General features: G+C 39.8%; 1 protein-coding gene across 5 annotated transcripts in view; it reads right to left on the bottom strand.

Moving 5' to 3' along the window:
- The window catches only part of Opcml (opioid binding protein/cell adhesion molecule like), a 556,019-nt gene that overhangs the window by 234,685 nt on the left and 299,263 nt on the right, over positions 1–22,071 (bottom strand). For all 5 annotated transcript variants that reach the window (XM_090319729.1, XM_090319725.1, XM_090319726.1 and 2 more), the window contains one exon: positions 14,079–14,311. In XM_090319729.1, coding sequence (XP_090175855.1) covers positions 14,079–14,311 — 233 coding nt within the window. The remainder of the gene's footprint in view (positions 1–14,078; positions 14,312–22,071) is intronic.

Genomic DNA, 22,071 nt, shown 5'->3' with positions numbered 1-22,071 from the left:
AGATTAAAAGGGAGAAAGAAGTAAGAAAAGAAAAAGAGTTGGAACAGAGGGTAAAGATCTCTATTTCAACAATATCTTCTAAAGCTGTTTATGATAAAAGAGGATTAGGTAGTTTGAATTCCAGCTATATTAATTTAAATCTCAGACCCTCTTTCTCAGACACATGCAGGCTTGGGAACTTCAATCCCATCGTGACAAAATAGCCCCTGGGAAAAAGAATCCTCCTGGCAGTGTGCCACCCAGCTCTTTGGAACTGTTAACTGTTGTAATGAACCAGTCCAAGAGACATATTAATAATGACATGAAGAAGCACATTTATTGTTGATTGTTGAGATGGTGGCAGATTTATTGCCAGCTTGCCAGGAGGGAGGGCTTGGCCTAGCAATGGTGCAATTAAAAACAAATTGAATACAGGGACAAAGAATCAATAATCTAACAGGGCAACTTTTAGTTTGCAAAATACAAATATAAATTAATTGACCTGAACACAGTGGCTAACTGGTCATTAATGCCTGTGGGCTGGCCAATCAGAGCACATAATCCATCCCATTAAGTTGATTGCATACAGCAGGCTGAGTTTGTGAACTTCAAGTTCTGCATGTCAGGTCAGCCATTGGGGACACCTTGTTTGGGGGTGATTTCCAACACTGCTGTGGGAAAGTGGCTGTGTGAATCATTTTCCCCAGAAGCTCTGATCTGTGGTATCTTTCTTTAGGGTTTACTAAGAATTTATTTATTTAGTGGTACATTTTCAACGCCTAGAGTATACAACACTCCATCCTCAACATAGAGCTGCATTGGGAATAAATTCAAGTATCTATAGGCCCCAGTGATGTGGGCTCCAATAATCTCCAGTATCTCTCCCACTAAGTCACTCTTTGAGATGCTCGTTCTTTTCATGAGAAAAGTAACCACTTGCATCCAGTGTGAATAAAAATACATTTAAGATATATTTGTTATTATTATATCTGTAAACCTTTTAATTTAAGGTTCTTAAAGAGCTGCTTCTTGGTCATGCTCACTTGAATTAGCAACTTTAGGTTGAACATCTCTTATCTTCCAGGAAATCTAGTGGAGAAAGAGAATTGTTGACCAATAATTGAAAGAAAACAAACAAAAAAAAATCACTACTGTCATAGTTAGGACAGGGAAAACAGTCATTGAAATTTTAAAGACTTTAGGTTGTGAATTTAATAGTACTATGGATTTGTTGTGCAAGATGAGAGCCGTGAGTCATATGTGATTGTTTCAAATTAAGGTAATTAAAAACTAAACAACATTTTTAGGCTTTGGTGGTTCATTCATGTAATCCTAGAGACCCAGGAAGCTGAGATCTGTGGATCTTAATTTGAAACCAGTGCAGGAAGAAAAACCTGTGAGCCTCTTCTCTCAAATTAATCACTAAAAAGCAGTAAGTAGAGCTGTGTCTCAAGTGATAGTGCACCAGCCTTAGAACACAGAATAAAAGAAGAGGAGTCCTGAGATCAATTGATAGTACACAACACACACACACACACACACACACACACACACACACACAATTAGAGCAAACATTCAGCCCCCAGTCGAATTAGGGCATGAGGTGTATCGCTAGCCATATGTGAACATTAGCTCTCTGGTTGAAGAGTGCAGATATGAAACATTTGTGTCAGGGTAGTAAAGTCTACTGGGAAGTTCAATTTTGGATTTTGGCTTGGAAATTCTGAGAGAAGCAGACTATTCCAGACAGATTAATTGTATTAGGACTGGAAAGAGTATCTGGAGCTGGAGATGAGGGGAAGGTACCCAGACAAATGTGTGAATTGTGTACGGGATATAGGCATGGACACACGCCACCTGAGATAGAAAAGGAAGATATGGTCTGGGAATGTCCAACCCTGAGAAAGCTGGTCTAAGGGGTTTGGTCATCATTAGAGAGACATTAACAGTCAACTCTGTATTTCAGAATACCTAGTGGAAAGGAATTTAAATGTTCCCTTACACAAATAAATGTTAAATACCTGAAGTGATGGCTATGCCAGTTAAGTTGATCTGATCATATTATGTTATTTACATGTACTGAGATGTCACAGCAAAGCCAGGAATGGATTCAATTATTATACATCAAGTAAAAATGAAAAAAATATATATTATAAATACCCACAGTGAGAAGAAGTGACATGATCAGATGTATGCGTTAGTGGTACTTAGGCAACATTATTAAAAAGTGTTGGAAGGAGGGGCCAAGAGTTTGGCCTGGTGGTAGAGTGCTTGCCTAGCATGCACGAAGACCCGGGTTTGATTCCTTGGTACCACATACATAGCAAAAAGCCGGAAGTGGTGCTGAGGCTCAAGTGGCAGAGTGCTAGCCTTGAGAAAGCCCAAGGACAGTGCTCAAGTCCTGAGCTCAAGCCCAGGACTGGCAAAAAAAAGTGTTGGAAGGAGGAAGAGATTGAATATTATGTGTTAACCTGGATGAGAATGTGAAGAGCCAGTGGAGAATATGATTCTGCTCTGTGATGGTCTGGGTTATAGAAATGAAAAGGAAGAGTATGATTTTCTTGAACACAACATCATCTTGAGCAGAGCACCAAATGAGAGAGAATGAATGTTCAAGTCAAGGTTGCATGTTTGCCTAAAAAAGAATGTGAATTAGAATTGGAGGATTCAGTGTTAGGGTGAGAAAGGTAACTTTAGTGTGGAACTTGTTAAGATGGTGATAGAATACTCAAATCACAGAGCTCAGGAGAGAATTAAGAGAAAAAAATAAGAGGCTGGAATTAAGGGAAACATTAAGAACTAGAACTATATGTACAAGGCTAAGTCTAACATGGAGAAAGAGTTTCAGTTAGTGAAATGAATAAAATGGAAAGAGCTGGAAAGGCTTAAGGAGAATAGATCTTGGTTGCAGAGAGATGAGGCTAAATATTTCACATAGAAGTCATCTGACCAGGACTGAATAGGCAGTGAAATGAAAGTAGAAACACACTCATTGAATGGCTCTTGAATAGAGACTAGTACCAGCCTAGGGCTGAGGCTTTCACTATAGATGATGCTAAGTAAAAATCAGCTAATGGCCTAGGACAATTTCTATAGCCTTGATGCTCAGTTTTCCTCACTCAAAAGTAAGAGAATGAATAGTGTGTCCTGGAGATAACCAAAAAATAGAATTGAATCATGTCTACAATCTGATTGACAGACTAGTTAGTGAGGGATGCTCACAAGTTGCTATTACTAAGATAAATAATCCTCACTTTCCATTGATTATTGTACAATTTCTACTTATGGAGTGAAAGAATAGTCAAAGGCTTTGATAGCTTTGTGTAAAGCCAAAACAGGAAGAAAAAGACAATGGATAGTTACTATTTTTGAGTCATTCTGTCTGCGTTTACAACTTGCTAAGTAGAATTGGATGCTAGTGGTTCATTCCTAACATTATAGCTACTCAGGAAGCTGAGATTTGAGGATAAAGGTTCGAAGCCAGCCAGGGGGGAAAAATACCCTAAGACTTTCATGCCCAATTAACCAGCAGAAATCTGAAAGTGGAAATGTGGCTGCCTAGAGCACAAAACTCGAAGTGAGAGCAAAAAGTCAAACCCCTGATCTGGTATACGCACATACACATACACATACATGCACAAATTATTAACTAGGAGCTCAAAACTAGGTCAGGGAAGGATTTCAGTTGCTCCAAATATGTATGCACCTGCTACATATAAGAAAATATTATTAACCTGATGCTAAATAATGACTCACTAAACTTGTAAATGGTGGAGTTTGAAATTCTGCTACATGACAGTTTAACTATGATACAGCACATATGAAGATCATGATGTACTTGAACATTCAGACAGTTACTGATCTACTTTTCTAAGGTGTGATTGTTTCTCTGCTCACAGCAATAGGAACATGTGTGAAAAGATCTTTGTATTTACAGCAGTTCCTGGAAGATTAGCTCCTTAGGAAAGAAGCAGAAACTGCCAGCGAACTGATTAGAATATAACAAGCATTTCATTTTCCCATCCATTTCCACATCGGTGATGATTCTGAGGACAGGCTTTGTTGTGGCTGCTGTGTTTATTTAATTAGGTTACATGTAAGTCAGGTGACAGGCCCAGACTACGCTACTTTTATTTCTGGCTTCTTTGGTATATGTCTCCATTACAGGTCACAAACTAGGAATGGTTTAGGGGATCATATTAAAGAATCACCCTGTCTTTGCCCCCAAGAATCTCCAATGCAAGGGCCTCCCTCTTGTCAGATAAGGCCAGTCAATTTCATCCTTAGTAAAGAACTCAACCAATGTCAAATTTTATTGTAATATAATTTACCTTGGAGAATACTAATTCCTCCTATTCTTATAACTATTAGGCTATATTACAGATGAAACATGGCTCTCTCCCATCTAGAAGGGGCCTGACTCTGATGGATGCTTTAAGAGGAATGAGTGTCCCTCTAGTAGATGAATCTAAATCTACATATTTAGTGGCAGATGAAACAGAATTCCAGATACCACAGAAGAAATAGCCACAGAACCTGTGAGAACTCTGCATGTGTGTGTGTGTGTGTGCATGCATGTTTGTGTTTGTGGATGCATGTGTGCACATGTGTTGTGTGTGCATTATGTTTTAGCTGTTAAGCAGAGCAGAACAGAGCTACATATTTCTTCTTATAATAGTGGCAGAAGAGTCCTGATGAAAGAAATTGTCTCTATTTTATATATATATATATATATATATATGTTTGTGTGTGTGTGTGTGTGTGTGTGTGTGTGTGTGTGTGTGTGTGTGTGTGTTTGGTACTGTGCTGTCACTAACTATACATCATATCATGAAAGGCATCACAACCTAGGAGATTAGGTGGAGGTGAACATCACTTCTCTTCTGGCTCCAGGATATGTCAAATTCAGATAATAGTAGTGAAGTAAACCGAGAGCAGGGGCCTCATCCCAAGCCTGAAGTCTAGAAAAAGGAGGCATGGCATGTCAGAATCCTGCATGCACTGAGCATCCTGCTTATGAAGGAAGGTTCATGAGACGCCTTCTCATGTGGTATAGTACTTACTCTACGTACTCTGAAGACAGTGATGGCATTCTTTTTATATTATGGGTGCTCCACTGGTTACCCTAACTCTTTAATTAAAAAAAATGGGTAGCGGGGAACCAGTTGCTCACACCTGTAATCCTAGCATTTCAGGAGGCTGAGATCTGAAGAGAATGATCTGTGAAGATCAGAATCTCACAGACTCTTATCTTCAATTGACCACCAGAGAAGTAGAAGTGGTGTTGTGGCTCAAAGTGGTAGACCACTGGACTTGAACACAGAAGCTCAGGGGAAGCATCCACACCTTGAGTTCAAATCTCAGGACCAAGGAAGAAAGGAAGGAAGGGAAGAAGGAAGGAAGGAAGGAAGGAAGGAAGGAAGGAAGGAAGGAAGGAAGGAAGGAAGGGAGGAAGGAAGGAAGGAAGGGAGGGGAATGGAGAGATAGATAAGTTCTTATAAATTGGTAGGTATGGCAGTAAATAAATGATAGATAAATTGATAGATACATAGATACATAGTCAGACAGATAGAAATATGTGCTAGCCAGATGAACAGTGTATGTAGAGATGAATGTTAGTAGTCAGATAGAGGATAGTTATACCCACACCATTAATCAGATGTATAAATAATAAGTTTGATATCAACTGGGAAGGTTTTGTCAGACCAGAAGGAGAAATTTTCAAATTTCCCCAATGCAGAGGGTGAACAATGTGAAGTCACAACTAGTCAGTAATGTTAGAAAGATGACCTCCAAGGTCAGGAGTCAGGCCTAGTGGTAGAGTACTTGCCTAGCATGCACAAGGACCCCCGTTTGATTCCATAGTACCACATACACAGAAAAAAGCTGGAAGCGATCCTGTGGCTCAAGTGGCAGAGCTCTAGCCTTGAGAACACTTCAAGGACAGTACCCAGACCCTGAGTTCAAGCCCCACAACTGGCAAAAAAAAAAAAAAGGAAAGAGGACTTCTAAATGCTAAGAACTCTCAAGAAAAGAAAAGTGAGAAAGTAGGTGAAATAGAAAAGGCAAAACAGCTAGGCACAGTGGCACAGGCCTATGATCTTAACTACTGAGGAGGCTGAGATCTGAGGATCAAGATTCAAAGCCAGCCCGGGTACAAAAGGGCCTGAGACTCTTATCTCCAATTAACCTCTAGAAAATGGGAAGTGTGGCTTGGCTCAAGGGTAGGGAGGTAGTCTTGAGCTGAAGAGCTCAGGGGCAGTGCCCAGGCCTAGTTTCAGCCCCATGACCCAGAAAAAAAAAAAAGCAAAATAAAACAAAATAAACCCCTGCTTCACTTGTACTATCTTCAGAGGAATGCAAAAATTCCCCTCAGTAATTATATTTACAACTCATTCAACTAGAAGGGGTTGCAATTTCATTACTTCAGCTCTGCCATCTCATCTTCACAAAAATGAAGCCCATAGTTCTTAGTATTATTTTATACTAGGGATCATTTTATTTATAAGCTTTATTTGCACACATATCTGGAATTTGCAGTTTATAGACTCCTTTAGAGAATCTTATTTCTACATGTAAAAATACATATCCATACACACACACACACATACATGATTAAATTATGTACAAGGTACAGAAAGAAAATCCATTATAGTTAATACTACTCTTCATTCCAAGGCAAAAAGCCCAGGAGGAGAATGCTCTGAAAATGAGCCTAAGATGTTCAAGACTGAGTTCAGGTTGTAGAGTTTTCTCATGCCCAGACTTGTTCTTTCATACTCTTCTACCCTGAGGTGGCAAATAAGTGTGACTATAATTTAAGAGAACCTGAATAAATTAAATGTATTTCAGGTTGACTGATTGCTTTTCTTTAAACTCATAATCTTCCATGTTAATTCAAATGACTATAATATTTGGAAGAAGAGAGAAAGAAAGATAGTAGAAAAAAAGTTTGTGACAGAGGAAGAGTTGAAAATAGCTATGTCACTGAAGACACTGGGTCCTGGGGTCCTGTCACTTTCATCCTTGCTCCAAAATTTCTATCCCCAAACATGTTTCACTCATGACAGAATTGTCACCTTGATATCTTTCCTTCTCTGCATCATCTCAAAAGCTTCCTGTCTGGTGAACTATGTTCACATTTACTTGTCCCTTTACTTAGCTCTGAGTTAGCAATATAGTATGTGAATACCTACAGGGGGTTGTTGAGAAAGGATATCTCACATTAAGAACTCAACAGCCAAGCTGTGCGACATCTCTAATCCCAGCTACTCATGAGATTTAACAGTTGAAGTATAAAGCCAGCTGAGCCAGGAAACTTTTAGACTCTTATCTCCAATTAACTACCCCCCCAAAAAAAAAAGCCAAAGAATGGAGCTGTGGCTCAAATGGTAGAACATCAGCCTTGAGGAAAAAATGCTAATGGATACTGCCCAGGCCTTGAGTTCGAACCCTAGAGCCTGGGAAAAGAAAGGAAGGAAGGAAGGAAGGAAGGAAGGAAGGAAGGAAGGAAGGAAGAAAGAAAGAAAGAAAGAAAGAAAGAAAGAAAGAAAGAAAGAGAGAGAGAGGAAGGGAGGAAGGGAGAGAGAGAAAAAGTAAGAAAGAGAGAAAGAGAGACAGAAAAGAAGAGAGAAAGAAAGGAAGGGAGGAAGAAAGGAAGGGCGGGAGAGAGGGAAGGAGAAAGAGAGGGAGGGAAAATAAAAGACCAGTCTAATATGTTCAAGTCACTTCCTCCTCTCTGAATCTTAATTTCTTATCTCGTAAAGTGATGTTCTGTCTCCCAGGGTTCTTGTGAAGAAGAATCAAGAGACAATGCATATAAAGTGGCTTGTTGACAGTTTGTATTTATACATATATATATATATATTTGTATATATACATATGCTGGAAGGTAACAAAGCATTTATTTAACAAAGAAAAACTAAAGGCCACTCAGAAGAGTGAACAACGGGATTGGAACCTGTTGTTATGACAGTTTGTATTTTGATAGCTTTTTCTCTAGTGGCAAAAAAACTTAACCCAAAGGAATGAGTGCATGGAAATGAATTTAAAATGCTTAGAAGCGCCATCATCTCTGTGAAGTTTCAATCTTTCTAAGCCAGAGTTGCTGTAAGATGTAAATGTAAATGATATATATTTTGTAGAGTAGATGCAAGGGGAAGCTGAGATATCATTTCTTATCACCTCTCTTTCTTTCTTGCTTGCTTGCTTGTTTGCTTCTGATAGTTGTAGGTCTTGAATTCAGGGCATGAGCATACTCTCTGAGGGCTTTTGCTCAAAGCTCGCACTCAGCCACTTGAACTACAGTTATACTTTCTCACCTGAGCCTGAGATAAGCTTTCATTCAATGAGTCTACCATTCAAGTAGGCCAAGGCTCTGGAGAACTTAGTCTTGGGCTGTATAGGAAATTGGTCTCATTTACATGTTGAATAGAAAGTCAAGATAACAACCAGTTCCCTCTGCGTTAACTCTAAGAGAACAAGATCTTTTCTAAATGTAGAAATTGCATAAGAATAGGTGTGTTGGTGGTTCACACCTATAATTCTGGCTCCTCAGAAATCTTGAGATCTGAGGATAGCAATTCAAAGCCAGCCTGAATAGCAAGGTCAGGAAACTCTTAACTCCAATTAACTACCAATAAAACAGAAATGATATGGTGATAGGGCACTCACTTTGAGCACAGTTCTTGCGACAGTGACCCAGACCTGAGTTCAAGCCCCAAGACCAGCACAAAAGGAAAAGAAAAGAGAGAGAGAGAGCGAGAGCGAGAGAGAGAGAGAGAGAGAGAGAGAGAGAGAGAGAGAGAGAGAGAGAGAGAGAGAGAGAGAGAGAGAGGAGAGAAGAAAATAGGGAGGGAAGGAAGGAAGGAAGGAAGGAAGGAAGGAAGGAAGGAAGGAAGGAAGGCAGGCAGGCAATGAAGGAGGGAGGGAGGGAAGAAGGGAGGGAGGGAAGGAAGGAAGGAATTGTTTGCTGTGGATATTCAAAAGCTGGAATGTATTATAATTCATTCATTATCTCTAACCTTTTATATACCTGTGCTTTGCAAAAGACGTTTCCTTCAGTGAAACATCTTGTGGTAAGCACATTCATGATCAAGAGAAGAGGATGAGGGTACCAACATTTATGGAGCAAAGCTACTCAGGTACAGGTGGTTCACAACTATAATCCTGTCTACACAAGGGGCTGAGTTCTGAGGATCACAATTCAAAGCCAGCCCAGAGAGACAAATCTGAAACACTCTCATCTCCAATTAGCCAACAAAATGCCAGAAGTGGAGGTATGATTCTTGTGACAGAGCACCAGCCTTGAGGAAAATATCCAAGGAAAAGTGCAAGCCCCAGTAACAGTGTTAACAATAAATAAATAAATAAATAAATAAATACATAAATACACGCATACACATTTTACAAAGTTAATGGTGGACTATTATATCTGTGACTAGCAACAAGACCAAGAACACCAGGGGATGCATAGAGCTCTGTGTTCCTTCAGAATGCAGAAGAATTAGTGTCAATTAGAACAACAGTTACATCCTACCCTCAAAGGGACCAGGATTTTCAGTGCTTACATGGGATAAAGTGGTAACATTTAAAATGTATATCCCTGGAGGAAGAAGCTACTAGAAAATTAATTACCTCCTTCTCTGCCTCTCTCTCTCAGCCTCTCTATACCATTTATAGTAGCTTTAAGGGCCAACCCTCTGGTTCTTTCTTGGAACTTTTTAATGTAATGTCTGCTACTACAATGCATTGTCAACTACAGGAAAACAAGAACAGAAAATAAGTAATCTACGAAACCTTAAAAATTTTCCATTGACCTGGGGCAAAAACATAACTAGAGGAAGTTAGCAAGACAATGTGTTTGATACAAGCATGGGCGTATTTTGAAGAGACCTTCATCTTGGTTTCATTTGGCCGTGGTTTCAGATCTAGCTCAGCTCCTTTCACACTGGGAATATTGGCAGGTCATGTTGATTCCCAGAGCTGTAGGTAATCTACCTTTGCAAGTGAGATAACATCTTTCACTGATAACCCTAGAGCTTGTTGTATGGGTCAGAGGAGACAAAGGTTGGAACTATGTCTATAAATTAATAGATAAATTCATGATCAAATGTTATCCCTGTTAAAACACATCTCTAGGCCTGCCATATTCACTTCTTTCCTCTCCAGGAAGTCTCTATTACTATCCAAGCCACTCCATTGGGCCAGAGTCCAACTCATTCCCTGCATAGGACTTATTGGAGAACCTTAATTACACTGTATTCATGTGCTAGTTCAGTTTCTTCTTTTGATTGTTTTTATTTTTTCCTGTGTGATTGTGGTGCTTTAGTATTCTGTGTGCTTAGGTACATCAGTATATTCAATATGGCTCATGGTGTCCTCAAAGAAGGATTAAGACCTATTCCACAGCTAGCTAATATTTATCATGAATTTCAGGCTTACCCTTTCTGTTTTCCCTTTTTTTCTCTAGTGTCTATGTAATGTTGGTGTTTTCTTTTTTCTTTTTTGCCAGTCCTAGGGCTGGACACTGGCTTGGGCTTTCCTCAAGGCTAGCACTCTACCATTTAAACCACAGTACCATTTTTGTTTCTCTATGAATGTGATACTGAGGAATCAAACCTTGGTCTTCATGCATGCTAGGCAAGTACTCTACCAGTAGGCTAAACTCCCAGCCCAGTGAACCCAGCTCCAGAAGAAGGGAGATATGACATTCTTTGAATTGTATATGTGTCTTGTTGTTTAGCACCAGCAAAGTTCCACTTCAAATAATATGCAGATGTATCCAGAAAAGTTTTGCTTCTAGCGGCTGATTTTTCCTCTAGATGGTTTGCTTTGCTCACTCCTAATTTTTCTCCTAGATGGTTTGCTTTTGTTGGTTTTGGAGCCTACCCCAAATATGTGGTTTTTGCCTTTAAGAGCTGTGAGCTAGCTACTCTCTGGGCTGCAGGTGGTTGGACAAGAGTCCATCTACAGTCCTTGACTTTATAATAAAGGCTCCCAGTTCCACCTCTTAAAAATGTGGCTTCTCTGTATCTTAGGAGCAAATATCCTTGTAACTCCAGGTAGGTCTTCATACCCTGATGATTCTGACCCACAGCAGCTGATCTTCCTGGTCTGGAATCCTTTAACAACTAGAAGTATGAAGTCCAGATCACTAAATCACCCATGTTCACATAGCAGCTCATTATGAACCCCTCACGGCTGAGATGTACCTTAGGGATCAGTAATTGGGTTTAAATAAAGGTGGCTTCTTCTTTCAAAGGGATGGTCTTGGAAATTAATCTCCTCAGGTATGAGTCAAAGGCAACTTTATGAAAGAGAAAAGGACAGACATTGTTGTGATTGATAGAACATCTTTTACCTTCTGACATGGCAGATGGGGGAAACACACACCAAAGCTAACAGCCTGGTGGGACTAGCCTCCCCAGAGAATGGACCTTATTGGAGGCCGTCATTCTCAAATGGGCAGAAGATAAATAAACACATTGTTTTAATGGACAAGTTGCAGTTCGGAAATTTTTTCAGTTTTTCTTATTGCAAAATCAATATCCATCAGCAGTTTGAAATTAAAGGCAAGATTAGGCCTCAGTTTTATATATGCCTTATTGTATTCCAAAAGCTTTCTACTCAGTCAGATAAATCTTCTTTAAGCGGATTAGGAAACTTTCATTATCTTTATCTAACCTGAAATAACACTAAGGCTGAAAAATTAATCTATAGACTGGACAATAGCTGATAGCTGCTGGAAAGAAGAACTCTTGGGCTTCTTTCTCATTGAACAGTGGTGTCTCCACATCCATTCCCTCATAATTCCATGGGTTTTGGCACTGCGTGGCTAATGAAGACAACATAGAGCACAGAACCCTAAGCTTCTTCTCCGTTGCTGACCCTTAAAATGTAAAAGTTAACCTGCCTGCAGGTCTAGCAACACCCCCTTATTCACCTTCTCTTCCTCCTTCCACATGAAGGGTTTGCATTTGGATTTCTCAAGCCACTTGGGTGGATATCCAGAGCAACAGAGGGCAGGCTCTGGGATTTGGAGACTGAAGAGCAAGTTTCTAAGTGGGTGAAGCTGCTACTTTTTGTCTCACCAGTGCTCAGACTTTTATTAATGAAGGCTAGAAGGCTCCCAGGGAGAAACTACAGACTACTAAATTGCACTGGAGGAATAACCCTGGTGTTCTGTGAACAACATTATCCTTGGAGCCTTTACCAAGTCCTTTATGGCCTGTAGTGATGTTGACATGCTCACACTGTCTGTCCTCTGTCCTCTGTCCTGGGAAACATAGCCTTTCTCTGTTTCTGTCTGTTTTCTATATAGTTCCTGACAGTTTTATTTTATTTCAGTACTGTATTTCCTGAATGTGAAGACAACTCTGTTGTCAAGGCCACAGAAGTGCCACTGAGGTGTCATTTCCAATGTGGAGCATTTCTGCTTTTCTGGAGTCAAGCCCAGGTGGCAGGTGGGCGGTGAGAAATCACAGGTTCTTGTTTTCTATATCCCCAGAAACTTTCAGCAGACTCCCTAGCCCTTCTCCGATGACTAATTTCACTCAGTACCCACATCATCTTCTCAGGAAAAGTCACAGACGTGCCATTTGCCATTCTGTCCAGATGGCAGCCAATCCTGGGATCCTTGAGCTGTGATCAACAACCAGCCATACCCTGGGTGGTACACGTATGGAGAACGGGAAGCAGCAGCATCTAGAGATGCCTGTCATATGGTAGGCTTGTGTGAGTGAAAGCATGGAGAAGCAAGAGGAACTTAGGGACAGATGGAAGCCAATATTCAGCAGTGTGGCTGTTTCTGGGACTGCTGAGAGACAGAAGATGCAACAGACAGATTCCCAGCTCAATAGCCATCGCAAATAGCTATAGAGGGGACCCAGCAATGCAGATACTCAGGAGCTGTTCTAGCCAAAGGAAAGAATAGTGTTTGGAATGGTGCAAGTAGCTGAGCAGAAAACAGATGCTTATCCTTAATCAACCATTTCTCTTCTAGATACCAACTGAAATAGTAACATTGTTTTTTTTAAAAAGCAGATCTGAGGAAATCTCTTAGCTACTCACGCATATCATACACATATCACAATCTTGAGTGTCCAAAATCTGTTGATTCCTTTACAAATGAGATCAGATAAAAGGAACTTGCTAAAGACTTACTGACACAAGAAGAGACTGTGTGCCCCCAAGACGCCAACCAGACACCAGAAGAAAAGACATTTTTTAGTCTCCTGCTTGGTGAAGGAGCATTGAATGATAGAATTCCTGGAAATTCATTCCTACTCTGAGACAACACAGGACATAAAGTGCTTTATATAACAAAGAGAGTTGGATGAGTTCACAACCAATACATTTTGGACTTTTGCCTTGTCAAAGTGACTCACAAATCCTTAGAGGTGATGTCTGCATTTGATTGTACTTCCTAGTAGTTAATATCAGAGATTATGATATTTCCATCCCATTTGTCAGCTATGGAGTAAATTATTTTATAAAAAGCACAGGTGAGGCTATGTCTGAACTATAATGATTCACATTTGACAAAAGAATGGGAGATGTGAAGCCATTTTTTGCCCTTTCCCTCTTAGTGGTAAAAGTTTATTTCCAACATTGACCTGGCTATAAAAGGTGCTAAAATATCCCTCTCCACCCACGTTCTACTGTAGGACTGGGAGCAAAAGAAAGCATACACATAGCATCAGTGCAGGGAGAACATTCCTGGCCAGCACACAGAGTCCTGTCAAGATCAGCAACTATATAAAATCCATCCAGTTACACAGATTCATGTCAGCATTAACCTTTTATTGTAAAATAAGTTTCAGAATGATCATTCAAAGGCTCTGTGAATAGTACTTCATTGATCTATGGTGGAATATATCTTAATCCAGCTTTAGAGAGCATCGTTTCTTAAGAAACTTCAAACAACTTACTGATCACCACAGAAAGACTAGAGACAAAACACTTTAAAAAATATTCAGTCCTGTCTATGGATTCAACAGAGCAACACAACCCTGTGTATCTGAGTAGAGCCAAACCAAGATCACTTTTCCCTTCCACCACTGAAAGGAAGGCCAAGATTGGGTCTAGTGACAACTTACCTTGCACTATGAGATGGACTCGAGAAGTCTTGGGGTGATTGTCAGTCTGCACAGAGCAGGTATATGGACCTTCATCGTATACATCCACGTTTTGGATCATGATGCTGTACTGGGTTGGTGTGTTGACCAGGATGATAACACGAGGGTCTATGGACCACTTGTCATTTCCAGCATAGAGAATTGTACTGCGGTTGAGCCAGGCCACTCTTGTCACCCGGTCATCTATGGTACACCTGCGGATAAAGTTGGGAAAGGGCAGGTGAGAAAGAAGGTAGGAAGGGAGAAATACCATATTCTCTCTATGTACATGTTGCTGGACTCAAATAAGCAAGCAAGATCCTGAGGGAACGTCTTAAATATAAGGTAAGGGAGGCTTGAGCTAGCCTGAAGAAGCCACAATAAAAATCATTTTGACTTGCCTCCAGAGCTTATTAAGGGAATATCTTTGTTGCACATTTGCTTTCCCTCCTAGGCATCTACAAAAATTAGTTTATATTTCTCCTGCACATTTACCACCTTGTGGGAGAAGTGGCCCCGAGGCCCAGGGGGGAGAGAAAGTGGTATCTGAATTTCAAATAGGTCACAGATAATCCACAAAGCAAATATTTTATGTGTCGTTAATCAAAATGGGAACTTATTTACCTCCAGAACTCCCAGGTGTCAATAATCTCCTTGCACCCCTAAGCTGCCCAAAGCCTGCCAGCTATAATTCATTATGTGGATTGAAAAAATTCTCCTTGGAAAGTCAATGTTTTCTGAGGAAGTGGTGGCTGCCTCCTCTGACTTCAGGGGAGGGAAGAAGATTATCTTCAGTGACTTTCTTTCTTTAGACCTTTCTCCCTCTGTCCCACAGAAAGAAAGAGCCTCCTATGATCAAAGATGAAAACCCATCTCACCCATTCTCCTAAACCATGTAAGGCTGCAGATGTAAGTGGGATGCTTGCTGTAGTGAATGACCTGTAGGTAAAAAAATGCACCTGCTGGTGGGGAAGAACATTTGCAGGTGTGCCTAGGGAGCTGAGAACCTGAGACAAGATCTGAGAAAATGGAATTCTTTACCAGATCAGTGTTCTCCCACTCCCCATCCGTGTACCTGAATGCATGCAACAACAGACGCAAAAAGAGGACTAGAAAAGTAGAACACGAAAGCCTGACCCCACAAAATCTGACCCAGCACCTCACATGCTGCAGAAGAATATCTAGGAAAAGGCACTGGCAGAGACCCACCTCACATAAAGAAGGACACAGGCTCTTGGAACACTAAGACAGCCTACCCTGAAAGGAGAAAGCATCCACTCTACAGAGGGACTTTATGAAGTTGGCAGCAGTGATGAAAAGCAAACTAATTTTTAGCTCCTAAGGTCTTTCTTGGGCCTGTCCATCTCTCACTCAGCAGGTATGGGTAGCTTTGAAGTTGGGGTGGGGTGATAATTAGGTGCTTTCACTTGGTGGTGAAGAAAGATTGTTCCTTTCCAACTTATTATTTTTAAGTTCCCCATTTGCTGTGTTTTCAGACCACACATATGAAATAAGTATACTTTAACATGCTATCACAATAAAGTGGATGACAGCTGGATAATACGAAAATCAGAGAGGTCAAATGCATCAAATTCCAGAACTTTGGAAGTTCTTGTTTCAATAATACCCTGTTGTTCCTTTGCACAAATATCAAATCACAGGTAGGAAACTGGAGGTGATTTATTTTTATCTGAAGCAGAGCCATATGCCATATCCTAAATCCTAATGTTCCTGTGAGACATTTTTTTTCCACTGTGACCATGAGCATCCCTAAATACTATATTTATAGATCTAATTCAGTATCATTTCCAGGTAAGTCTAATATAGGTAATATCACTGAGAGGATCTTTGAGAGTTCAACTTCACTCACTTTGGGGACCTAATAATTTAGATATTCAAGGATGTCCTTGATAGAAGGCATACCTCCACACGCTGGGGCCCTCCATTTATTTTCTGCTCCATGTTTTCTTTATTTGAGAGTCATTTTCCATTTCCCTTATATAATTAAAACCTGTATGTGCCTTCTTTGTTCTGTACTTTTAAGGCATTTCTTATGGAAAAATATTCTTTCGCTGTCAGTTCTAGGTGACTGATTGGGGCCAGTGTGCAAACTTTCTTCCTCATATCTAAACTACATAAAGACAAAGTTTCTGTTGGAACAGCTCCACTCAAAAAGTGAAGTCCCAGTTGTAGGATATCAGGAGCCAGGAAAGCGGTGAATAGTTGAGACTTAGGAGAAAGATGTCATCTTTCAGTCCTGGGAGCTATGTAAACCCATATGGCTTTGTGTAAATAACTATTGTTGAGGTCATTTCTGAACACATTACACATTTATACATTGATTAAAAAATAATTATTTAAGGGGCCGGGAATTTGGCCTAGTGGTAGAGTGTTTGCCTAGCATGCACGAAGACCCAGTTTCAATCCTGCATACTGCATACATAGAAAAAAGCCAGAAGTGGTGCTGAGACTCAAGTGGTAGAGCTCTAGCCTTGAGAAAGTCCAAGAACAGTGCTAAAGCCCAGGATTGGCAAAAAAAAATATTTAAGCTATAGGCTCAAAGGATTGGTTTCTGACCTACAAATACTATCTTCACCTTAAAGTTTAAAAAAATCATAAAAATAGGCTGGTGCTAGTGGCTCATGCCTGTAATCTTAGCTACAGTTCAACGCCAGTACAGACAGAAAATTCTAAGACCCTTATCTCCAATTAATCACAGAAAAAGCCAGAAATGACATTGAGGCTCAAGTGGGAGAGTGCTAGCCTTAAATGCCCAGATCAGAGTTCAAGTCCTAGGATGAGAAAAAAACATCATAAAATTCCTTGACATGTATGTGCAATATATATATATATATGTACATAAATATTTAGAGAACTTTTACAGTTCAGTGTTTAATAGTCATGATTTTCCACTTTCAAAAATTATGCACAAGCTTTCTTCTGCTGCTTCTGTGTCTGCTTCTTCTCTGGAAGGAGATGCTGTATTGAGCTGTGAATTCAGGGCCTGGGTGCTATCCCTTAGCCTTTTGGCTCAAGGCTGGTGCTCTACCAGTTCAGCCAGCTACTTCAATTTCCAACTTTGTGATATTTTTTTGGAGATAAGTGTCATGGAATTTTTTTCTCCAGACTGGCTTCAAACCCTGATGCTCAAATGACAGTCTCCTGGGTAGCTAGGATTTCAGGTATGAGTCACTAGTACTTTTTTTTTCTTTTTCCCTTCCTTCTTCCTTCCTTCTTTTCTTCCTTTCTTCCTTCCTTCTTTCCTTCCTTCCTTCCTTCCTTCCTTCCTTCCTGCCTGCCTGCCTGCCTGCTTTTCTTTTCTTTCTTGTTCTTTTCTTTCTTTCTCTCTCTCTCTTTTTCTCCCTCTCTCTTTCTTTCTCTCTCTCTCTCTTTCTTTCTTTCTTCCACTTTTTTTTTGTGTGTGTTGGTCCCGAGGATTGTACTCAGGGCCTGGACACTTAATTCATTTGCTGAAGTCTACTGTTTTACCACTTAAACCACAGCTTCACTTCTGGCTGTTGTTGTTTTGTGGGTGATTGAAGATAAATGTCCCATAGACTTTGTTGCCTGGAGAGGCTTTGAACCATGATCTACATATAGAAGCCTCCTGAGTAGCTAAAATTTTAGGCATGACCCACTGGTTCCTACCTTCTGCTTTATTCTTTAAAGTCATAAAATATGCCAGGCACCTGCGGGTTATGCTTGGAATCTCAGTTACTCAGTAGGCTAAGACTTGGGAGATCATGATTTGAAGCCAGCATGGGCAGAAAAATCTTCCATACCCCTTCTTCAGTTAACCAGTAAAACTGCAGACTGAAGCATGTTTCAGTTAATATAAAACCAGCCATGAGCCAAAGAAGAAGCCCAGAATTCAAACCTGAGTTCAACCACAAAAATAGTCATCAGAATGTTCACTGTTCATTTCTGATCTTGAACTTGTATTGCTGTTATGTTCTCATCAAGATATATTTTCTGCTTGAAAATCATTTATTGATATTCTATCATATTTATTTGCAACAAAAATATATAGAAGGGAAATTTAAATTTATTTTATGTACATGATCATAAACTCTCAATAACAGTATTTGCTTTAGAAATAAGTTATCATTACAAATATAACATTGATTAAACTACAAAAATACATTACATATTTTGAGTAGTCCTTAAATAGAAAAAACTCAGCTTTATAATATATAGTTCATAATTATATGGGTAAGACTTTTATTTAATCCCATGAATAAAAATATCACTTACTGCCAGAAATAGATAGAGATTAGGATCAATTCTATTTCTGTGTTTCTTTTTAGAGAAACCTTGATCATATAAGCATGAAGAAGGATATAAAAATATCTGTACAGCAATGACACTCAAGTCTTAGAATTCCTTCTACTATACAAGCTGAAAATCACACAGTAGTCTAGCTCCAAAAATTATCTTAATGATCTCACAGCTGACAATTGAATTAGTTCCTCTTTCAGTTCCTTTAAGGCAATGAGTTGGAACATACTTGATGTGCAAAGGGATTTGTAACCCAGTATTGCATACATTCAATTCATTCATGTTCAGAAAGATACTGATAACACTTCACCACTGTTTATCAAATGACTGCTGAAGATGAATTATTCTTTCACTGGAAGCTCTTTGTTTAACCCAAAGAACTCAGAAAAGTTAAGAAAGTCAAAATACTCTCCACTTTAATGTAATACACTATAAAACCTTTTACGAGAGAGAGAGAGAGAGAGAGAGAGAGAGAGAGAGAGAGAGAGAGAGAGAGGGGGGGGGGAGGGAGGGAGGGAGGGAGGGAGGGAGGGAGGGAGGGAGGGAGGGAGAGAGAGAGAGGAAGGAAGGAAGGAAGGAAGGAAGGAAGGAAGGAAGGAAGGAAGGAAGGAAGGAAGGAAGGAAGGAAGAACAAAAACTCTTTTGTGTCCAAGTTCATGTTCATGATGGAGAATTCCCTGGCTTTATCATGTCTTTTGCTGCTGATTCAGTAATGGATCATTATCTTGAGTTTAATTTTCCTTTCAGAGTGATACCTTATCGGTGACAGTCAGGAGATGTGGATGACAAAAGAAGCAAAGAAATATGTTAAATAAAAGGAAATGGCTCTTGTACGATTATGAATAGGATAGTTGAGAAGGAAGAGGTAGAGTTACAAGCTCCTCTTAGGCACTTTTTTGAGCATTTGGTTTTAGGGAATGCAAGATCTTGAAATATGTGTCCTTATAAACCATCGCTGTCTTTGTACCATAGCAACACCTGCAGGTTGATCAAGATGAACTGTATTTACAAGATGACACCTTGATTTGAATATCAAATATATTCATTTATAATATCAAATATATTCATTTATATAATATGCATTTATATAGTATATGCTTATACATAATTTGTATTAAAAGGTATATATTATATACAATCCACACTTATGTATTGTATGTAAAGTTGAATATATATTTATATATTACTTATTGCATAATATAATAAATATATATGTCTTATACATATGTGTATGTGTAGCAGGTTAAGAATATGTGAAGTATGTCCTCTAATAGAGAATAATAGCTTTGAAAGATATCAGTTCAAATCAGCCCTTTCAGATGAAAACCTATGAAATGCCCTGGACTCATAGCACTTGAAAATCCTGTGTGCCCCTTGTCCAAATACATACCAGGCAGATGGCTAGGGCCTATTTTGCTTGCTGTTCTAGCTAAGACTCATTGATGGACCTGTGGTGCAAATAGAAAGGAGCAATTGTGTAAAAAGCATCTCTCAGATGGGGTAGAGCTGCTTCATAAAGTCTGGAGCTCACAGAACCTCCAAGCAACAAAGAAACACAGTGGAAGGATGATGGAGGTAGAGTAGAGGCACTTTCCTTGCGATGTTTCACAGCTTCTTGCTTTCTTCTCTCACCATAGGGCTCTTCCACCTGTCCTCTGAACAGCAGGACCCAGAACTTAGAGAAGGACTTTAAAAGTCTGACTTAAGTGTTCTTCCAAGCTAGGGCTCCCTCCCCGCTGTTTGTGGCAATGTCCCGGACCCTCTTTAACAAGAAGCACGCAGGGGAGCATTTTTGAAGTTAAATAAGAGCAAGCCAAGAGGCAAGCTGAAGAAGGTTAATGACAACTTTCTGATCTCTTGAAAACTCTCTCTGACATTTAAAATCCTTACATTCCAAGCCAACCCTACCGACTTCTCCTTGATAAAATAGAATTCATTACAACTGTATTACAAATAACTTTTAAAATTACATATTGCTTGCACTGCCCCAGGAATAGGTGTAAGAACTTTGTATATATATTAAACTTTTCACTCCCCATAACTATTCTTTGAGAAATACTGTACATATTCCACATATTACAGAGAAGGGGGAGGAGGCACTGAGAGATGAGTAACTGTTATAAAAGTACAGAAAGCACAAGCAGAGTTCATGAGTTTACTTATTTATTGTTCTGGTTTGGTCTGTTATGAGTACCTTGCTGGGGCTTGAACTCAGGGCTTGTTGCTCTCATCCGGCTTCTTCCTGCCCCCTCAGGCTACCATTTGAGCCCTACTGGTTGTTTGTTTTTTTTCTGGTAAATCAGAAATATGAAATGCATTGCATTTATAAACTGCACTGTATTCACAAATTGCTTTGCTAAATGGCCAAAGAAAAATCAATACACTTCCTACAAAATTAAGGAAAGTGAGAAAAGGGCTGGGATGTGCAGGGTGGGTGAGACTATTGAGATTGATCAAAATCATTAGATTTATAAACTTCTCTGTTGAATGGCAACTGCTTTGCACAATTACTTAAAGATTACACACACACACACACACACACACACACACACACACACAAATTTGGAGATACAAATCTCTCAGATGTACCTTCCCCAGATGGCTTTGAACCGGGATTGTCAGATCTCAGCTTTCCAAGTAGCTAGAATGAGAGTGCCTGCCTGGCTCAGAGACCCTGAATTTAAAATTTATGAGAATCTAGGGAGTGAGACCAACACAACTTGGCTGGCTTTATTCCTTCAGTATCTCCCCAAACTTATAGTGCTTATTTCTTTTTTCTTAAAGATGACAAAATAACTTAAGGAAAGGGGGAAATTTATGTAGAAGTTACTTTGACACAACTTTACACCGTGTGTGAGGTCAGAAGGTGGAAATTAGAATCAAGATGAGCAAAGAAATGCCCAGATGTTGGAGGGTACAGACACTTCTGGAAGTGGCATGACAACAATTAGATTTAAATGCCAGATTCATTCTTGAATCTGTAATCACGCTGAGACAGAGGGAAGGGGTTTCTTTTGTTTTCTCAAGCTGTTAAGGAAGACACAGATACAGCAACAACAGGGGATACATCATTAAGGGGGAACAGAACAAAACAAAGGAGTAAAGAAATAACTTCACATGGTACACTGGAAACAAGTATAAGAATAAATCTCTGGTTTCCTTTTCCTGGAGTTCATTTTAGTTAGCCTCATCCTATATGGCCATATGCACATAGAAAAGGTTGATTTTTTGTTTGTTGGTGGTGGTAGTCATGGGGCATTGTCCCTGAGCTCTTCAGCTCAAGGCTATCATCCTGGAGCAAAGCCTCCCTTCCCATTTTCTAGAGGTTAATTGGAGATGAGTCTCAAGACATTTTGTGCATGGGCTGGCTTTGACCCTTGATCTTCAGATCTCAGCCTCCTGAGTAGCTAGGATTACAGGAGTGAGCCACTGCGCCTGACAGGAGAAAAAGCTGATTTTTAATGCATTTATTTTAGTTTTGCTGGTCCTGTGGCTTGAACTCAGGGCCTAGGCCCTGTCTCTGAACCTCTCTAAGCTCAAGGCTAGTTCTCTACCACTTGAGCCACTGTGCCACTTCCTGCTTTTCCTGAGTAGTTTATTGGAGATAAGGGTCTCATGAACTTTTTTGCCTGGGATGGCTTCTAACCATGATCCTGAGTAGCAAAGATTGCAGGCCAAATTACCAGTGCCTAGCTAG

This window comes from Megascapheus bottae, chromosome 27, assembly GCF_031878675.1.
Source record: "Megascapheus bottae isolate mThoBot1 chromosome 27, mThoBot2.hap1, whole genome shotgun sequence".
In the NCBI taxonomy this organism is placed as follows: domain Eukaryota; kingdom Metazoa; phylum Chordata; class Mammalia; order Rodentia; family Geomyidae; genus Megascapheus; species Megascapheus bottae.
This window is presented reverse-complemented; position numbering and strand designations above follow the sequence as displayed.